Consider the following 19,120-nt stretch of genomic DNA (forward strand, 5'->3'; position numbering starts at 1 on the left):
CTTCCTCTCTTCTCTCCCTCCCTTCCTCTCTTCTCTCCCTCCCTTCCTCTCTTCTCTCCCTCTCTTCCTCTCTTCTCTCCCTCTCTTTCTCTCCCCCACCCCGTCCCCATGCCGGGTGTGCCCGTGGGGATATATATGTGTGTGTGTGTGTGAGATCCGGCGCCCCCCGGGTTGGGGAGGGGTTGGGGTGGGGGGTCCTGCGGCCTGCTCAGCCTCTGGGGGCAGGGGCGGGGGCTGGGGGCTCTGCAGGCCCCCCCCCCCCCGCTTCTCTCCCCTCGTGGCCCTCCTCCTGGGTGGCCTCCGGCTTGGGAAGGTAGGAAGGAATGGGGATAGCGGGGGGGGGGGGGGGGGGGGCGCCGCCCCCACCTGCCCAATCCTTAGAAGCCGCCGGGGGGTGGGGGGGCCGCGCCGCCTGAGAGCCTCTCACCCCCAGGGCCGCCCACCTGCCAAGGCCCCATTACTAAGAACAGTAATAATGACATTCATTTGTTAAGCGCTTACTATGTGCCAAGCACTTTACTAAGCGCTGGGGGGGGGGGGGAGATAAAGGAAATCAGGTCGGACCCGGCCCACGCGGGGCTCAGTCCCGCCCCCCATTTTACAGATGAGGTAACCGAGGCACAGAGAAGTAATAATAATAATAATGATAGCATTTATTAAGCGCTTACTATGTGCAAAGCACCGTTCTAAGCGCTGGGGAGGTTACAAGGTGATCGGGTTACCCCACGGGGGGGGCTCACAGTCTTCATCCCCATTTTACAGGTGAGGGAACTGAGGCACAGAGAAGTTTAAGGGACTTGCCCAAAGTCACGCAGCTGACGGTTGGCAGAGTTGGGATTTGAACCCATGACCCCTGACTCCAAAGCCCGGGTCCTTTTCTTCTGAGCCACGCGGCTTCTCTAAGTAAAGAGACTTGCCCGAGGTCACACAGCAGCAATCAATCATATTGAGCGCTTACTGTGTGCAGAGCACTGTACTAAGCGCTTGGGAAGTGGCGGCCAAGGGCCCCCCACTCTGCCAGGACTGGCATTTCGAGGGATGGGCCCCGCCTCCTCGCCGGGCTCTGCCATGTGGGCAAACCTTAACTGCGTTTTCTCTGCCCAATTCGGCAAGAAGGTCACTTCAAAAACCTTCGGAAATCGCCCGGGCCGGGACTAGAAGAGACGGAAGAGTTAACAAGAACCCATCGAGGGTATTTATTGAGCACCACTCAGTGTGCGGCACACTGTACTAAATGCTCGGGAGACTGTCCTAGGTGGTCCGCACAATCCCTGCCCTCCAGGAATTCATAATCAGTAAGGGGAGAAGGGTATTTAAAACAAATTATAGGTCTGTATAGTGTCTGTAGGTGGGGTGAATATTAAATGCTTAAAAGGTACAAAGCCAACTGTTCAGGCAAAGCATAAAGAGGAAGTAGAGGAAATGAGGGCTTTGTCGGGAAAAGCTGCCTGGAGGAGATTTTTTTTTTTAAATTGTTTATATAAATAAGGCTTTAAAAGTGGGGAGAATGGTGGGCAGGCATATATGAAAGGGGGTGGTTGGTTGGATGTGAGCCAAGGGTCGATGGAGGTAGAGTGAATAAATTGGCATTTAGAAGAGGGAAGTGTGCAGGATGGGTTGTGAGTAAGAAAAATAAGATAGGATAGGATAGGAGTCTTTTAGACCGTGAGCCCACTGTTGGGTAGGGACTGTCTCTATATGTTGCCAATTTGTACTTCCCAAGCGCTTAGTACAGTGCTCTGCACACAGTAAGCGCTCAATAAATACGATTGATGATAGGAGGGGGCAAGGTGGCTGGCCGAGTGCTCTTAAACTGGTGGCAAGGAGTTTCTCTTTGCCGAGCTGGTTGTGCAACCATCGGCGGTTCTTGGGGAGTGGGGAAACATGGACTGAACTGTTGTCTTTTTGTTTGTTTTTTCCTTTTTTAATGAGCTGGCAGCAAAGTGAAATGTAGGCTGGAGTGGAGAGAGGGGGGGGGGAAAAAAGAGAAGTCAGGGAGGGCAGGAGTGAGGCAGGGGGTGTGGGAGCGTAGTTGCAGTTTGGATGGAGAGGAAGGCACAGATTTTTAGCAACCGACAGGACGTGGTGACAGATTGAATATGTGGGTTGAATGAGAAGGATGGGTGGATGATGCCACGGTTATGGGCTTGTGAGGCAGGGAGGGTAGTCGTGTGACGACAAGGTTTCGGTGGGAAGAGGAGTTCTGTTTTGGGGATGTTTCAGTGTGAGGTGTTGGCAGGACATCCAAGTGCAGCTGTCCCGAAGGGAGGAGGATATGTCAGGTTGCAATTGAGGGAAATTCATTCAATCGTATTTATTGAGCGCTTACTGTGTGGAGAGCACTGGACTAAGCACTTGGGAAATGAGAGAGAGAGGATTCAAGCCACTGTTTCTCCCCCTGCTCCAGGAAGTGGGTCTGGAGGCTTCTGGGCAGGGGGCGGGCACTGCTGAGTGAGTGGTGTCACCGCTGGCCCCTTGCCTCAATGCTAGTCAGTCAGTCATACTTATTGAGCGCTTACTGTGTGCAGAGCACTGTATTAAGCACTTGCGAGAGTACAACATGACAGTATAATGGATATAGTCCCTGCCCGCAATGAGCTTGGGTAGTGCCTTGCTTTCTGAGAACACCAAACAAGCTCACCCCGTGTATGTCCGTGTAATACTTATTGAGCGCTTGCTGTGTGCATAGCACTGTATTTAAGCACTTGAGAGAGTACAACATAACAGTATAATAGATATATTCCCCGCCCGCGATGAGCTTGGGTAGTGCCTTGCTTTCTGAGAACACCAAACAAGCTCACCCCGTGTATGTCCGTGTCATACTTATTGAGCGCTTACTGTATGCAGAGCACTGTATTAAGCACTTGCGAGAGTACAACATGACAGTATAATGGATATATTCCCCACCCGCGATGAGCTTGGGTAGTGCCTTGCTTTCTGAGAACACCAAACAAGCTCACCCCGTGTATGTCCGTGTCATACTTATTGAGCGCTTACTGTGTGCAGAGCACTGTATTAAGCACTTGCGAGACTACAACATAACAGTATAATGGATATATTCCCCGCCCGCGATGAGCTTGGGTAGTTCCTTGCTTTCTGAGAACACCAAACAAGCTCACCCCGTGTATGTCCGTGTCATACTTATTGAGCGCTTACTGTGTGCAGAGCACTGTATTAAGCACTTGCGAGAGTACAACATAACAGTATAATGGATATATTCCCTGCCCGCAATGAGCTTGGGTAGTGTCTTGCTTTCTGAGAACACCAGACAAGCTCACCCCGTGTATGTCCGTGTCATACTTATTGAGCGCTTACTGTGTGCAGAGCACTGCACTAAGCACTTGCAAGAGTACAATATAACAGTATAATGGATATATTCCCCGCCCGCAATGAGCTTGGGTAGTGCCTTGCTTTCTGAGAATACCAAACAAGCTCACCCTGTGTATGTCCGTGTCATACTTATTGAGTGCTTACTGTGTGCAGAGCACTGTATTAAGCACTTGCGAGACTACAACATAACAGTATAATGGATATATTCCCCGCCCGCGATGAGCTTGGGTAGTTCCTTGCTTTCTGAGAACACCAAACAAGCTCACCCCGTGTATGTCCGTGTCATACTTATTGAGCGCTTACTGTGTGCAGAGCACTGTATTAAGCACTTGTGAGAGTACAACATAACAGTATAATGGATATATTCCCTGCCAGTGATGAGCTTGGGTAGTGCCTTGCTTTCTGAGAACACCAAACAAGCTCACCCCGTGTATGTCCATGTCATACTTATTGAGCGCTTACTGTGTGCAGAGCACTGTATTAAGCACTTGTGAGAGTACAACATGACAGTATAATGGATATATTCCCCACCCGCGATGAGCTTGGGTAGTGCCTTGCTTTCTGAGAACACCAAACAAGCTCACCCCGTGTATGTCCGTGTCATACTTATTGAGCGCTTACTGTATGCAGAGCACTGTATTAAGCACTTGCAAGAGTACAGCATAACCGTATAATGGATATATTCCCCGCCCGCAATGAGCTTGGGTAGTGCCTTGCTTTCTGAGAATACCAAACAAGCTCACCCTGTGTATGTCCGTGTCATACTTATTGAGTGCTTACTGTGTGCAGAGCACTGTATTAAGCACTTGCGAGAGTACAATATAACAGTATAATGGATATATTCCCCACCCGTGATGAGCTTGGGTAGTGCCTTGCTTCCTGAGAACACCAAACAAGCTCACCCCGTGTATGTCCGTGTCATGCTTATTGAGCGCTTACTGTGTGCAGAGCACTGCACTAAGCACTTGCGGGAGTACAACATAACATTATAATGGATATATTCCCCACCTGCAATGAGCTTGAGTAGTGCCTTGCTTTCTGAGAACACCAAACAAGCTCACCCCGTGTATGTCCGTGTCATACTTATTGAGCGCTTACTGTGTGCAGAGCACTGTATTAAGCACTTGCGAGACTACAACATAACAGTATAATGGATATATTCCCCGCCCGCGATGAGCTTGGGTAGTTCCTTGCTTTCTGAGAACACCAAACAAGCTCACCCCGTGTATGTCCGTGTCATACTTATTGAGCGCTTACTGTGTGCAGAGCACTGTATTAAGCACTTGTGAGAGTACAACATAACAGTATAATGGATATATTCCCTGCCAGTGATGAGCTTGGGTAGTGCCTTGCTTTCTGAGAACACCAACCAAGCCCACCCCGTGTATGTCCGTGTCAGGAGAGCTCGGCTGGTGATTCGGGAAGGTGGACTGACTGACCAGTTCTGGAGGTGCGGGACACCCAACAGTGCCAGGGAGGGGAGCCAAGAGGTTGTGAGCACAACTAGGAGTAGAAATTCTTCTCTGCTCTGTGGGAGGGAGGAGGAGAGTGAGAGTGTCACCTTCCCACCTACCTATATCCGCATGGAAAACTATCCAGCAAGCAGAAAAGGGAATGGGTGGCTGACTGGGCTGTTCCTGGCCACCTAACTTTTTTCGCTTCTCCTTGGCCTTGTTGGATCTCTGCCGGTGAACAACCTGATTGGGGGCAGACCCCTAATCCCTGGAAGCAAAAATGCGGTGGAATTGTCAGGAGATCGTTTTTTAAAAAAAAATTGTGTGTGAAGCAACGAGGCTCGCGCTAGGACCTGGTGGATCCCACCGTCCTTGAAGCAGAAACTGCAGTAGGGTCAGAGAGGCTGAAAATGAGTCCTTGTCATCTCCGTGCCTGACTCTTTTTTTTTTATTTTTTTTATAATGGCATTTATTAAGCGCTTACTATGTGCAAAGCACTGTTCTAAGCGCTGAAACCTCTTTTTCTAGCAGGCATTCTTTCTCGCCTATGTGGCTTCCACATTTCTTCCTCTTCTACCTTCTTGTGTGCTCTTGATCTCTCTGTTTCTCCCCACGCCCAGTTTTCAGGTCTTTCTTCCCCTCTTACTGTTGTTCCCCCCCACACCCCCTTTATTCATTCATTCAATTATGCAAAATGGGGATTAAGACTGAGCCCCCCCCCATGTTACAACCTGATCACTTTGTAACCTCCCCAGCGCTTAGAACAGTGCTTTGCACATAGTAAGCGCTTAATAAATGCCATCCAAAAAAAAATTGTATTAATTGAGCGCTTACTGTGTGCAGAGCACTGGACTAAGCGCTTGGGAAGTCCAAGTTGGCAACAAATAGAGACGGTCCCTACCCAACAGCGGGCTCACAGTCTAGAAGGGGGAGACAGACAACAAAACAAAACATATTAGCAAAATTAAATAGAATAGTAAATATGTACAAGTGTGTAATAAATCTGTACAAACATAATATACAGGTGCTGTGGGGAGGGGAAGGAGGTAGGGCGGGGGGGATGGGGAGGAGGAGAGGAAGGAGGGGGCTCAGTGTGGGAAGGCCTTCTGGAGGAGGTGAGCTTTTCAGTAGGGTTTTGAAGGGAGGAAGAGAGCTAGCTTGGCGGATGTGCGGAGGGAGGGCATTCCGGGCCAGGGGGAGGACGTGGGCCGGGGGTCGGTGGCGGGACAGGCGAGAACGAAGCAGCGTGGCTCAGTGGAAAGATCCCGGGCTTTGGAGTCAGAGGTCATGGGTTGAAATCCCGGCTCTGCCAACTGTCAGCTGTGTGACTTTGGGCAAGTCACTTCACTTCTCTGAGCCTCAGTTACCTCATCTGTAAAATGGGGACTAAGATTGTGAGCCTCACATGGGACAACCTGATCATCTTGTATCCTCCCCAGCGCTTAGAACAGTGCTTTGCACATAGTAAGCGCTTAACAAATACCCAAAAAAAAAAGTTTTAGCGGCAGAGGAGCGGAGGGTGCGGGCTGGGCTGGAGAAGGAGAGAAGGGAGGTTAGGTAGGAGGGGGCGAGGTATACTCCTCTTACCTCTTTTTCCCCATTTCAGATCTTTGGTGGTCTGCCCCAAGCCCCTCCCTGCCTCTACTACCTTCCTGTAGATGCCGGTGATCTTAGTTCTGTGGCTTTTCTGTGAGGTACAGGGAGAGAGTGAGGTAGGACCGGTTTTGGCCTACTCCCCTCCCTTCCTTTATGAATGAAGTGTGTGTGTCTAGATATTCCAACACTGCACTCCTCTCCTTCAGGGGGCCCAAATCTAATTAGATTTGGGCTCCTGAGGCATTTGATGCCTTCTGTGCTCACGTGCCAGAAATGATCCTTTCAGGCTGAGCAAGGCAGACCCTCTGGAACATATTAATCTAGGTGGGGGACAAAGACCTCACCTGGAGGATGCCCAGAAGCTGCCGGGCTTAGGCCATCTTAGTAAGGTCGCTGCCATCCCTTACTGGGTGTCTTAAAATCAACTGGGAAATGTCCACATGGTCACTATTCACTGCTGGTGAAGATTTGGGAAGCCTAGTATAAGCATCCTGGGTGTCCATTCATCATAAATGGCATTTGTATATATACAAACATATATATATATGTATGTGTGGTTGTACATATTTATTACTCTATTTTACTTGGACATATCTATTCTATTTTATTTTGTTAGTATGTTTGGTTTTGTTCTTTGTCTCCCCCTTTTAGACTGTGAGCCCACTGTTGGGTAGGGACCGTCTCTAGATGTTGCCAACTTGTACTTCCCAAGCGCTTAGTACAGTGCTCTGCACACAGTGAGCGCTCAATAAATACGATTGATGATTTGAGTGCCTCCTGTGTGCGGAGCATTCTGCTACACACTTGGGAAAGGACAATACAACAGAGTTGGTAGACACATGCCCTGCCCACAATGAGCTTACAGTCTAGGGGGGAGATAGTCATATAAACGAATAACTTGTATTATTGTGCCTCTCCCCTACCTTCCTCCTGACCTGTTCTTTTTTGTTTGAAGTTTGATTAGGTGGCTGCTTCTTCCAGCCTGTCATGAGGCCCAGTGCAATAATAATAATAATTGTGGTACTTGTTAAGTGCTTACTGTGTGCCAAGCACTGTTCCAAGCGCGGGGGTGGGTCCAAGTTAATCAGGTTGGACACAGTCCCTGTCCCGCGTGGGGCTCACAACCCTTAATCCCCATTTTCCAGATGAGGTAACTGAGGTCCAGAGAAAGGAAGTGACTTGCCCGAGGTCACACAGCAAGTCAAGTGGTAAAGCCGGAATTAGAACCCAAGTCCTTCGGATTCCCAGGCCTTTGCTCTATCCGCTCCGCTTCGTATTAGGCGGGTATCACCGAGTATCGAATTAGCGCTCGATAAATGCCGCCGATTGAATCCTGCACCTCTGCCCTTTCCTGTTAATGACTGTACTTCCCAAGCGCTTAGTACAGTACTCTGCCCACAGTAAGCGCTCAGTAAATACGGTTGATTGATTGTCCGCTCCTCTTCTCCCCTTGGACAGATGCCAGTCCACCTGGCCACAGCCCTGCGTGTGGCCGGCACCAGTCTCTTTGCCGTGCTGGTGCTGGGAGGGATCCTCGCGGCGTACGTGACCGGTTACCAGTTCATCCACACGGAGAAGCACTACCTCTCGTTCGGTCTGTACGGCGCCATCCTGGGCCTGCACCTCTTCATCCAAAGCCTCTTCGCCTTCCTGGAGCACCGGCGCATGCGGCTGGACGGGCGGCCCCTGAAGCTGCCCCGCTCGGTGGCCCTCTGCATCGCCGCGTACCAGGAGGACCCCGACTACCTGCGGAAGTGCCTCCGCTCGGCCCAGCGCATCTCCTACCCGAATCTCAAGGTGGTGATGGTGGTGGACGGCAACGGGCGGGAGGACGAGTACATGCTGGAGATCTTCCACGAGGTGCTGGGCTCGGAGCGGAGCGGCTGCTACGTCTGGCGGAGCAACTTCCACGACGCCGGCGACGGGGAGACGGAGGCCGGCCGGCGGGAGGGCCCGGCCCGGGTCCGGGAGGTGGTCCGCGGCAGCACCTTCTCCTGTATCATGCAGAAGTGGGGGGGCAAGCGAGAGGTGATGTACACCGCTTTCAAAGCCCTCGGCGACTCCGTGGACTACATCCAGGTGAGGGGGGAGGCCCAAATTTGGGAGGTAGCCCGAGAAGCTAGCCGAGCTGGGAGGGGAACGTGGGGAGCCCAGCGTGCCCTCCTCGTCGCTGGGAGCGAAGGGGAACGGGGACTGGTTGGGGGGGGTGGGGTGGGAGTCACCCTCTGCTTGGAATTCTCAGCGGACTGAGCCCATCTGCCAAAGGGTTCTTAATTATTTAGCAATAACTCAATTAATCATTGATATTTGAGTGCTTACTGTGTGCGGAGCACCGTATTAAAGCACTTGGGAGAGTATTGTACAGCAGAGCTGGTAGTCATTCCCTGCCCATTAGGAGCTCTGCTCCTCACCTCTCTGCCCCCCCCCCCCCCCCCCCCCCTTTGCTGGAAACGATGAGATTTCATGATTTGGTCTAATAGCCCCAGGTGCAAGGAGCCCTCCATGCATTCCAAAACCTTGTACCGTAACATTAAGAGGGAGACCTGGCTTTCCAGAAAATGTCATAGATTTCATGTTCTCCTTGACTTTTGGAGGACAAGGTTCCCATATAGTGTTAGCCCCACTACAAAGGGAGGATGCCTGTTAGATCCCAGGAATGAGTTACAGGATGATCAGTTTTTTTCCTCCTCTTCTTCTTTTTCCTCCTCCTCATCCTCTCCTTCTCGTCGTTTCGTGAGATTTCTCGCAGGGACCGGTGCTTGCCGGAGGTTTTTGGGGGAGGAGAAGTGACTGAGGAGTCATTTGAGGAAGAGGGGCCTTCAGTGGCTTGGGTTGGAGGCAGAGGAGGGCATTTGGCTTAGGTTGGGATTGGCATGCTTTGGAGGGTGTGAGAGGCGAGGAGCCCCACTTTTTCCCTCCGAGCCTCGTGCCAAAATCAGGGACTGCTGTCAGTGCGCAGATTTGGCATAGGGGCTAGAGCGCGGGCCTCGGAGTCAGAAGGTCACGGGTTCTTATTCCAGCTCTGCCACCTGTCTGCTGTGTGGCCTTGAGCAAGTCACTTCACTTCTTTGTGCCTCAGTGTACCGGATCTTTAAAGTGGGGATTTAGATTGTGAGCCCCACATGGGACAGGGACTATACCAACCCAATTTGTTGTTATCCATCCCAATGCTTAGTGCAGTGCCTGGCACATAGTGCTTAACAAATAACATTATAATAATTATTATTATTAGATCTCCTCCTGCAGAGACCCCAGGCTAGGGTGGCAGAAGAACTCTAGGCTCAAATTGTACTTTCGAAGCGCTTAGTACAGTGCTCTGCACACAGTAAGCGCTCAATAAATACAATTGAATGAATGAAAGGTTCAGATGGGAATTACACCGGCTACCTTTGCCAGTCTGTTTCCCTGGGTTTTTGTTTTGTCTTTTTTTTTTTTTTTAATCCCCTTTTGTGAGCTCCATTTGACACCATCTGGATACCTTAGTAGCTGAGGTAGACTCTTCTTCCAAGTAGAAACTCTTGCTCATCACTTGACAATCCTCTTAATGAAAGAGTTCCTTCCAGAGGACTAAGGACCAGCTGATATTTAGGTAGGATCCGAATGTCAAGACTTCCTTTATGTGGTTGAGTGACTTTTCTCCTCTCCCTCAGTACAAATAATAGAGAGCTGGATAAGCATTCTCCTTCTCCTGTCCATTTTCACAAGTACTGTTTTCTCCCCAACTGCAAGGAACCCTCTATGCATTCCAAAGACTTGTACCAGAACATTAAGAGGGAGATGTGGCTTTCCAGAAAATATCATAGATTTCATGCTCTCCTTGATTTTTGGAGGACAAGGTTCCTATATAGTGTTAGCCCCAGTACAAAGGGATGATGCCTGTTAGATCCCAGGAGTGAGTTACAGGATGATCAATTTTTTTTCCTCCTCTTCTTCTTTCTCCTCCTCCTTTCTTCCTCCTCATCCTCCTCTTCTTTTCTTCTTCTTCTTTTTTTTTTTTTTAAATTTCCTTCAGCCCAGACCTCTTTCCAGGGTACCAGGCATCCTCTTCTCCTTTGCATCCTCATCATATGTGCTAAAAACAGCCTCTCACTCAAAAGGGGGGAATTGGAGGAAGGCTGGGGGGGCTTCCCTCCAGTTAAAACACCAAACATCTCTAATATCCTCAAGGTCCAGTTTTACTATCATTGACTAATGGCAAATTCACGCCTACTCCCCGAGTGGAAGAAAGTAGACCCAGCAATGCAGACTTTAGCTGTTGAGAAAAGCCCATTCATTTCCCTGGTGATCCCTTGTCAGAGCCAGGATTAATTTACTGGGGGATTAATTAATTAATTTACCATCATCAATCGTATCACTGTACTAAGTGCTTGGAAAGTACAAATTGGCAACATATAGAGACAGTCCCTGTCCAACAGTGGGCTCATCAATGGTATTTATTGAGTGCTTATTTTATGCCAAGTACTGTACTAAGCTCTTGGGAGAGTCCAATAGAACTGAGGTAGTAGGCCCGTTCCCTGCCCACTGTGAGTTTACAGTCTAGAGGACCTCATAGGCATTTGCAGTGGCTCGAGTTGTCAATTCCTCATTTTTGCAGATCGCTTTTGCCTTGCCCCCGCCCCTCCCCATTTTTTTTTTTTGTACTTAAGTACTTACTGTGTCCCTAAGCACTTTAGCACTGGGGTAGTTGCAAGACAGATGGGACAGAGTCCGTGTCCCGCATGGGGCTCACAGTCTTAATCCCCATTTTACTGAAGAGGTAACTGAAGCACGGAGAAATTTTGTGACTTGCCCAGGGTCAAACAGCAGCCAAGTGGCAGAGCCGAGATTAGAGCCTACGTCTTTCTGACTCTAGGCCCGTGCTCTATCCGCTAGACTATGCTGTTTCTCAACGACTTGGCTGGTCCCTAGCAAAAGGAGTCATGAAAGATGGGATTCCAAACAGCTAATTTTGCAGCTTCTGAGCCTTTTACCAAAGCTTCTTGGAGGTTGAAACTAAGTTAGTTGTGGGGGGAGTATCTTAGATTAATTGTGAACTTCACTTCAATACCACCGGTCTTTCCCTTTAGCAAGAATTGCTGGTGACGCTTGCCCCCCATTTTCACCATGGCACTTCTCATCTGGGTCAGAGGAGCCCGAATTTCCCATCATAACCGTTTTCCGTTTGCCTTGGTGGTGCAGCGGAGGTCTGGCTTACTCTGAGGCTCCGTCCCTCCCGGGTGGGAGCTGAATCATCATCAATCGCATTTATTGAGCGCTTACTGTGTGCTGAGCACTGTACTAAGCGCTTGGGAAGTACAAATTGGCAATGATATTCAGTCCTACGCTGTGTCCCTTGTTTGGAAGGGGCAGCAGGGAGATTTCGGTTCAAAACCGGCCTGAACCCAGGGTCTTATGGTTGGGGATCCTGGAACTTTTGTTTCTGGAGACCGTCTTACTAGGGAGATGAGAGGTGGAGGTCCCAGTGTGGTCATGTGGGTGAGCTTCCTGGTTACTGGGGAGATGGTCTCCCGGGGGAGGGTTCGTGTTGGGTTGGGGAGACTCTAATAATTATTATAATAATAATTGTGGTATTTAAGTGCTCACTATGTGCCAGGCAGTGTTTTAAGAGCTGGGGTAGATACAAGCTAATCGGGTTGGACGCAGTCCCTGTCCCACACAGGGCTCCCAGTCTTAATCCCCATTTTAAGATGAAATGAATGAGACACAGAGAATAATAATAATAGTCATTATGGCATTTGTTAAGCACTATTTGCCAAGCACTGTTCTAAGCGATGGGATAGATATTTGCTCTGCACATAGTAAGCGCTCAATAAATACGATTGATTGATTGATATTTATTTATTTATTTATTTTACTTGTACATAGCTATTCTATTTATTTTATTTTGTTAGTACGTTTGGTTTTGTTCTCTGTCTCCCCGTTTTAGACTGTGAGCCCACTGTTGGGTAGGGACTGTCTCTATATGTTGCCAAGTTGTACTTCCCAAGCGCTTAGTACAGTGTTCTGCACATAGTAAGCGCTCAATAAATACGATTGATGATGATACAAGGTAATCAGGTTGTCCCACGTGGGGCTCACAGTCTTAATAATCCCCATTTTCCAGATGAGGTAACTGAGGCCCACAGAAGTTAAGTGACTTGCCCAAGGTGACACAGCAGACAAGTGGTGGAGCTGAGATTAGAACCCAGGGCCTTCTGACTCTCAGGTCTGTGTTCTATTCACTGGGCCCCGCTTCTTGACTTGGAATAGGCTGTGCCCTCAGGGTTTGCTCATGGACCAAACAGTTGGGGCAACCAAAACCTTACAGATAATAATAATAATAATGGCATTTGTTAAGCGCTTACTATGTGCTTACACTGTTCTAAACGCTGGGGTGGATACAAGGTTATCAGGTTGTCCCACGCGGGGCTCAGTCTTAATCCCCATTTTACAGATGAGGTAACTGAAACCCAGAGAAGTTAAGTGACTTGCCCAGGGTCACACAGCTAATTGGCAGAGCTGGGATTTGAACCCATGGTCAGAACCGTAGCAAAAGATGGGCCACTTTTGCTACCAAGCCTGGACTCTAGAAGAGTAATTGCTCAAGCAGTTTGATTTCATTTTAAAATGGCACCAGTGCTTACTGTGTACCAGGCACTGTACTGAGTGCTCGGACAAATATGAGAATTGTGTTGGGGCAACTGGGTGGTAGCTGTGGAGTCTTTGGCAGCTGGCTCATTGGATTACGTTGGTGTAACGTAACTATCAATCAATGGTATTTAATAATGATGGTATTTGTTAAGCGCTTACTATGTGCAAAGCACTGTTCTAAGCGCTGGGGAGGTTACAGGGTGATCAGGTTTTCCCACGGGGGGCTCAACAGTTTTAATCTGGCTCATTGCTCATTGGATTACGTTGGTGTAACGTAACTATCGATCAATGGTATTTAATAATGATGGTATTTGTCAAGCGCTTACTATAGGCAACGCACTGTTCTAAGCGCTGGGGAGGTTACAGGGTGATCAGGTTTTCCCACGGGGGGCTCAACAGTTTTAATCTGGCTCATTGGATTACGTTGGTGTAACGTAACTATCGATCAATGGTATTTAATAATGATGGTATTTGTCAAGCGCTTACTATGTGCAACGCACTGTTCTAAGCGCTGGGGAGGTTACAGGGTGATCAGGTTGTCCCACGGGGGGGCTCAACAGTTTTAATTTGGCTCATTGCTCATTGGATTACGTTGGTGTAACGTAACTATCGATCAATGGTATTTAATAATGATGGTATTTGTCAAGCGCTTACTATGTGCAACACACTGTTCTAAGCGCTGGGGAGGTTACAGGGTGATCAGGTTGTCCCACGGGGGGCTCAACAGTTTTAATCTGGCTCATTGCTCATTGGATTACGTTGGTGTAACGTAACTATCGATCAATGGTATTTAATAATGATGGTATTTGTCAAGCGCTTACTATGTGCCACACACTGTTCTAAGCACTGGGGAGGTTACAGGGTGATCAGGTTGTCCCACGGCGGGGGGCTCAACAGTTTTAATCCCCATTTTACAGAGGAGGGAACTGAGGCCCAGAGTAGTGAAGTGACTTGCCCAAAGTCACACAGCTGACAGTTGGCAGAGCCAGGATTTGAACCCACGACTTCTGACTCCGAAGCCCAGGCTTTTTTATTTGAATACAGTAGAACGGAGTGGGTAGACAGCCTCTCGGAACCGGTGCCCCGGGAGGGGTGGAGAAGGTGACCGACTGACGGATCGGGGTGGGTGAAGGGAGGCCCGGTCCGTGAGACTTCCCGAGGAGACTTTGGAAGCAGGAACGGGGCCACCAGGGAAATGGGCTGACGGTCCGAGTCACCGTGGGCCCGTACTGGAGTGACTGCCTCCCCTCACCTGGGGGCTGGGCTGCCCTGCCCGGCCTGGTGATGCCCGCAGAAATAAGAAGTGCCTTCTTGGCACGTTCTAAGGGAGGGTTTTAGACTGTGAGCCCACTGTTGGGTAGGGACTGTCTCTATATGTTGCCATTTTGTACTTCCCAAGTGCTTAGTACAGTGCTCTGCACACAGTAAGCGCTCAGTAAATACGATTGATGATGATGATGAACTTCCGTCCCGATTGTCTTGCTTGGGCTTCAAGACTTCTGACGGTCAATTGTTGATGGGATTTCAAGTCAACTCTGGCTAATCTTAGCTGACTTTCCTTTAGGCGCCCTGCCCTCCCCACAAAGCCCTCTGATAATGTGGGGAGGGCTTCTCGGGTTGTGTGGGGCCTGCGGAGGTTCGGGGGAGACGCAGGCGGCCAAGTGAAGGGGGCCGGAGAGGGTACCTAGTTCCCCACTGGTTCCTGTCTTACTATGAGGGGTGGGGCGGGCAGCCCAAACCTGCGGGAGCAGTTCCCTCAGGCAGTGGCTCTGATGCCCTCCCCAAAGTTGGCTCTTCTGTTGGGCACCAAGATTTGGGGGAGTCTAGGTTTTCGGCTCTGGAACTGTTGTTCCTTCATCATCTATGGGAGAAGCTGGGGGCCACTTCCCTATCTGGGTCGATATTCCTGGGAGCGGGCGGGTATGATCTGGAGTCTCCCCACATCCGCCAAGCTAGCTCTCTTCCTCCCTTCAAGGCCCTACTGAGAGCTCACCTCCTCCAGGAGGCCTTCCCACACTGAGCCCCCTCCTTCCTCTCCCCCTTTTCCCCCCTCTCCATCCCCCCCATCTTACCGCCTTCCCTTCCCCACAGCACCTGTATATATGTTTGTGCGGATTTATTACTCTATCTATTTTACTCATACATATCTGTTTTATTTTGTTAATACGTTTGGTTTTGTTCTCTGTCTCCCCCTTCTAGACTGTGAGCCCGCTGGTGGGTAGGGACCGTCTGTATGTTGCCAACTTGTACTTCCCAAGCGCTTAGTACAGTCCTCTGCACACAGTAAGCGCTCAATAAATGCGATTGATTTATCGATTGCTCCAGCACGTACATGACCAGACCTTCCCTGAGTCTCTGGCAGGAAGTGTTCATTAGTACTCCATGGGCCCCGGCTTCTCGGAAAGCTCCTTCCGCTCGCCTTTCCTGCCTGGCGTAGAGCAGGGGATCCGAGCCTTCGTTTTCCTCCTTCCTTGATGCCGTGCCCCTCCCACCACCCGAGCAGTCTGCAAGCAGACTGTGCCAGTTGGGTTTGGAGCGGGGAGGCGGATGTGTGGGAAGCCGACGTTTCAGGGGCCTGGAATCAGGGGGGACTGATGGCGTGTGCCTGCTCTGATAGGTGTGCGACTCGGACACTGTTCTGGATCCGGCTTGTACAGTGGAGATGCTGCGGGTCCTGGAGGAAGATCCCCAAGTGGGTGGAGTTGGAGGAGACGTCCAGGTAAGAAAATTCCGGTGTCCGAAGGTTTAGGCTATCCGCATAAAGCGCTGATGTTTGTACTTCATAACTTGATGTGCCCAGGTCGGACGCTAACTGGAAGCAGCCTGATCCCTAGGGCAGGGGATGTTTGTGTGTAATCGGTATTTAAGTGCTTACTAGGAGCCAGGTACTGTACGAAGATCTGGGGTAGAGACAAGCTGATCGGGTTGGACAGAGTCCAGGTCCCACATGAGGCTCACGACCTTAATCCCCATTTTACAGATGCTTCAGTTCCCAACTCTCTCGAGGTCACACAGCAGACCAGTGGCGGTAGCGGGATTGGAAGCCAGGTCCGTTCCGACTCTCAGGCCTGTGCTCTATCGACTGTCATGCTGCTCCACTGTGCTAAGCGCTTGGGAAGTACCAAGTTGGCAACATATAGAGACAGTCCCTACCCAACAGAGGGCTTACAGTCTAGAGGAAGTGCTTGTATCCTCCCCAGCGCTTAGAACAGTGCTTTGCACCTAGTAAGCGCTTAACAAATGCCATCATCATTATTATTATTATTATTCTCAACGCCAAACCACTAAACTGCAGGGCCTCTGGGCCGATGCTCCCGGAAGTAATGGGTTCCTGATGGCACCTGTGGACGGGGGAAAGTCAATTCCTCCTGCCCCTGTGCAGAGTGAGAGGTGGGGCGGCAATGGAACCCAGTACTCTGGAGAGATGCTCTTAACCTGCAGGCCTGAACTCCCCTGGCCTCCTGCCAGCACTTCAGGACAGCCCCCCCAAAAGTGGCTGCCAGTCCAACAGAGACTGCCTTCCTCTGTTCCCTTCGTCTGTGGTCTTCCCCTAACCGATCCGGTGAACTGGCAGTGGGGATGAGGAGGTGGGTACCGTGCCCGGCCTGTCCCGGGCCAAGCGTGGGCCCGGCGGTGAGCCATTTTGGCGGAGTGGATCGAGCTTGGGCGTGGGACTCAAAGTCACTCCGCCACTCGTCTGCTGCGTGACCTGGGGCGAGTCCCTTTGCTTCTCTGTGCTTCAGTTACCTCATCTGCAAAATGGGGATTGAGACCGTGAGCCTCGTGGGACGGGGACTGTGTCCATCCTGATTTGCTTGACTGCACCCCGGTGCTCAGTCCAGTGCCTGGCACGTAGCGCTTAACGAATACCGTTATTACCACTGTGCTCTCTGTGAGGCCGTGCGGGAGCATGCTCCCTGCTGTTTCCGCTCGGGGAGAGGGAGATGGCAACGGGAGCCCCCCCGAGTCTTGCGGGGCGCCCCCGCCGCTGGGGCCGTGCCCCCTGGGGCCAGTCGGGACGGGCGGCTCGACCGGGTCTGCGCGTGTCCCCCTCAGATCCTCAACAAGTACGACTCGTGGATCTCCTTCCTGAGCAGCGTGCGGTACTGGATGGCGTTCAACGTGGAGCGGGCCTGCCAGTCCTACTTTGGCTGCGTGCAGTGCATCAGCGGGCCCCTGGGCATGTATCGCAACAGCCTCCTGCAGCAGTTCCTGGAGGACTGGTACCACCAGAAGTTCCTGGGCAGCAAGTGCAGCTTCGGGGATGACCGTCACCTGACCAACCGGGTCCTGAGCCTCGGTTACCGGACCAAGTACACGGCCCGCTCCAAGTGCCTGACGGAGACCCCCACCAAGTACCTCCGGTGGCTCAACCAGCAGACCCGCTGGAGCAAGTCTTACTTCCGGGAGTGGCTCTACAACTCCCTGTGGTTCCACAAGCACCACCTCTGGATGACCTACGAGTCGGTGGTGACCGGCTTCTTCCCCTTCTTCCTCATCGCCACGGTCATCCAGCTGTTCTACCGGGGCCGCGTCTGGAACATCCTCCTCTTTCTGCTGACGGTGCAGCTGGTGGGCATCATCAAGGCCACGTACGCCTGCTTCCTGCGGGGGAACGCCGAGATGATCTTCATGTCCCTCTACTCCCTCCTCTACATGACCAGCCTCCTGCCGGCCAAGATCTTCGCCATCGCTACCATCAACAAATCCGGCTGGGGCACCTCGGGCCGCAGGACCGTAGTGGTGAACTTCATCGGCCTCATCCCCGTGTCCGTCTGGGTCGCGGTCCTCCTCGGGGGGCTGGCGTACACCGCTTATTCCCAGGACCTGTTCAGCGAGACGGAGCTGGCCTTCCTCGTCTCCGGGGCCATCCTGTACGGCTGCTATTGGGTGGCGCTCCTCATGCTGTACCTCGCCATCATCGCCCGGCGGTGCGGGAAGAAGCCGGAGCAGTACGGCTTGGCCTTTGCCGAGGTGTGACCGGTGGCGGGGCGGGAGGGGGTGGGATGGGGGGAGAGGGGAAAGCCTCTGGACACAGCGGGAAAAGTGCAATGGGTCATTGCGGGCGGGGAGGTGGGGGGGGGAGAGGGCATCGAGACTACTCCCTAATAAGAAGGGACGGAGAGGGGGAAGGCAATCCTGTGTATGTTGGTTCTTAATTGTTGTCCAGAGGACAGGTCTTAAGTGCAAAAAGGAGTTGGAACTACAATTTGGCCCGGGGGAGCCGTTCTGCCCGACGCAGATATTTACATCCAAGACTCCCCTGGACGCTGAGGTTTGAAGGTCTTCAGGGACGTCACACTTCCAGGCTTCTTGTCTCTGCACACTGGCGATGGCCCCCGAGGAGGGGTTTCTGTATCTTTCTTTTCTTTTCTTTTTTTAATTCCCTCCTTCCGGGGCCCAAGGATAACAGATGGAAAGGTGCTATGCAAACTCCATAACCTCTGTTCACTGGCAGCTTCTTGTAAATGAACGAGCAGTTGAAGCACTTGAACTGAGAGCTGGGCCAACCCAATCCAACCCGCTTGCTTAGCCAGCAGAGCAATAAGATTGTTCCTGGGGAAATAAGGCCCCGGGGCCAATTCTCCGGGAACCAGGAAACAGGGCTAAAAGTCACTGCTTTAGTTTACACGTGTGTGTGCGAGCGCACACCCAAACATACCTCCCCTTCCTGTCCCCCACCGGAGGGTGATTCAAACCAGCAGGGACAGTGGCAGGTTTTTAAAATGTCTTTATCCTCTTGGTGAGGCTCGGTGTAGAGGTCTCGCAACCTTTTTTAAAATCAGCTGTGTGCCTTGATGCCGAAGGCCCCGGCCTAAAGCAAAGGTGATAGACGGGGAATTCTGGTGTTCGGAATCCGAGGTGCTACGCGTTCGACTTAGTGGCAGCCGGGTTGCTGGGCTTCCGGATGCCAGGTTCTCTCAGGCACCGCCCAAGCTCCGCCTGGGAGACCGGAGAAGAATTTCCCAACTGACTTGAGGCCCGTGTCGTGACTGTGATTTAAACCTCGATGCCCGTGAGGAGGAAATGAGGGCCTTACGGGGGTGGGGGGCGGGCACAAGACTCTGGACGCGTGACAATCCCCTCTCAGGAGTAACGGCTTCTGAGTT

At 51.3% G+C, this 19,120-nt stretch overlaps 1 protein-coding gene across 1 annotated transcript in view; it reads left to right on the forward strand.

Annotated features, from left to right (window-relative positions):
* Positions 1-17,990, forward strand: part of HAS3 (hyaluronan synthase 3) — a 29,630-nt gene extending 11,640 nt beyond the window's left edge. The window contains exons 2-4 of the mRNA XM_038754372.1: positions 7,839-8,459; positions 15,628-15,729; positions 17,067-17,990. Of these exons, the coding sequence (XP_038610300.1) occupies positions 7,839-8,459; positions 15,628-15,729; positions 17,067-17,990 (1,647 nt within the window). The remainder of the gene's footprint in view (positions 1-7,838; positions 8,460-15,627; positions 15,730-17,066) is intronic.
* Positions 17,991-19,120: the final 1,130 nt, after the last annotated feature.

The sequence above is a fragment of the Tachyglossus aculeatus genome, chromosome 11 (assembly GCF_015852505.1).
Source record: "Tachyglossus aculeatus isolate mTacAcu1 chromosome 11, mTacAcu1.pri, whole genome shotgun sequence".
Taxonomy (NCBI): domain Eukaryota; kingdom Metazoa; phylum Chordata; class Mammalia; order Monotremata; family Tachyglossidae; genus Tachyglossus; species Tachyglossus aculeatus.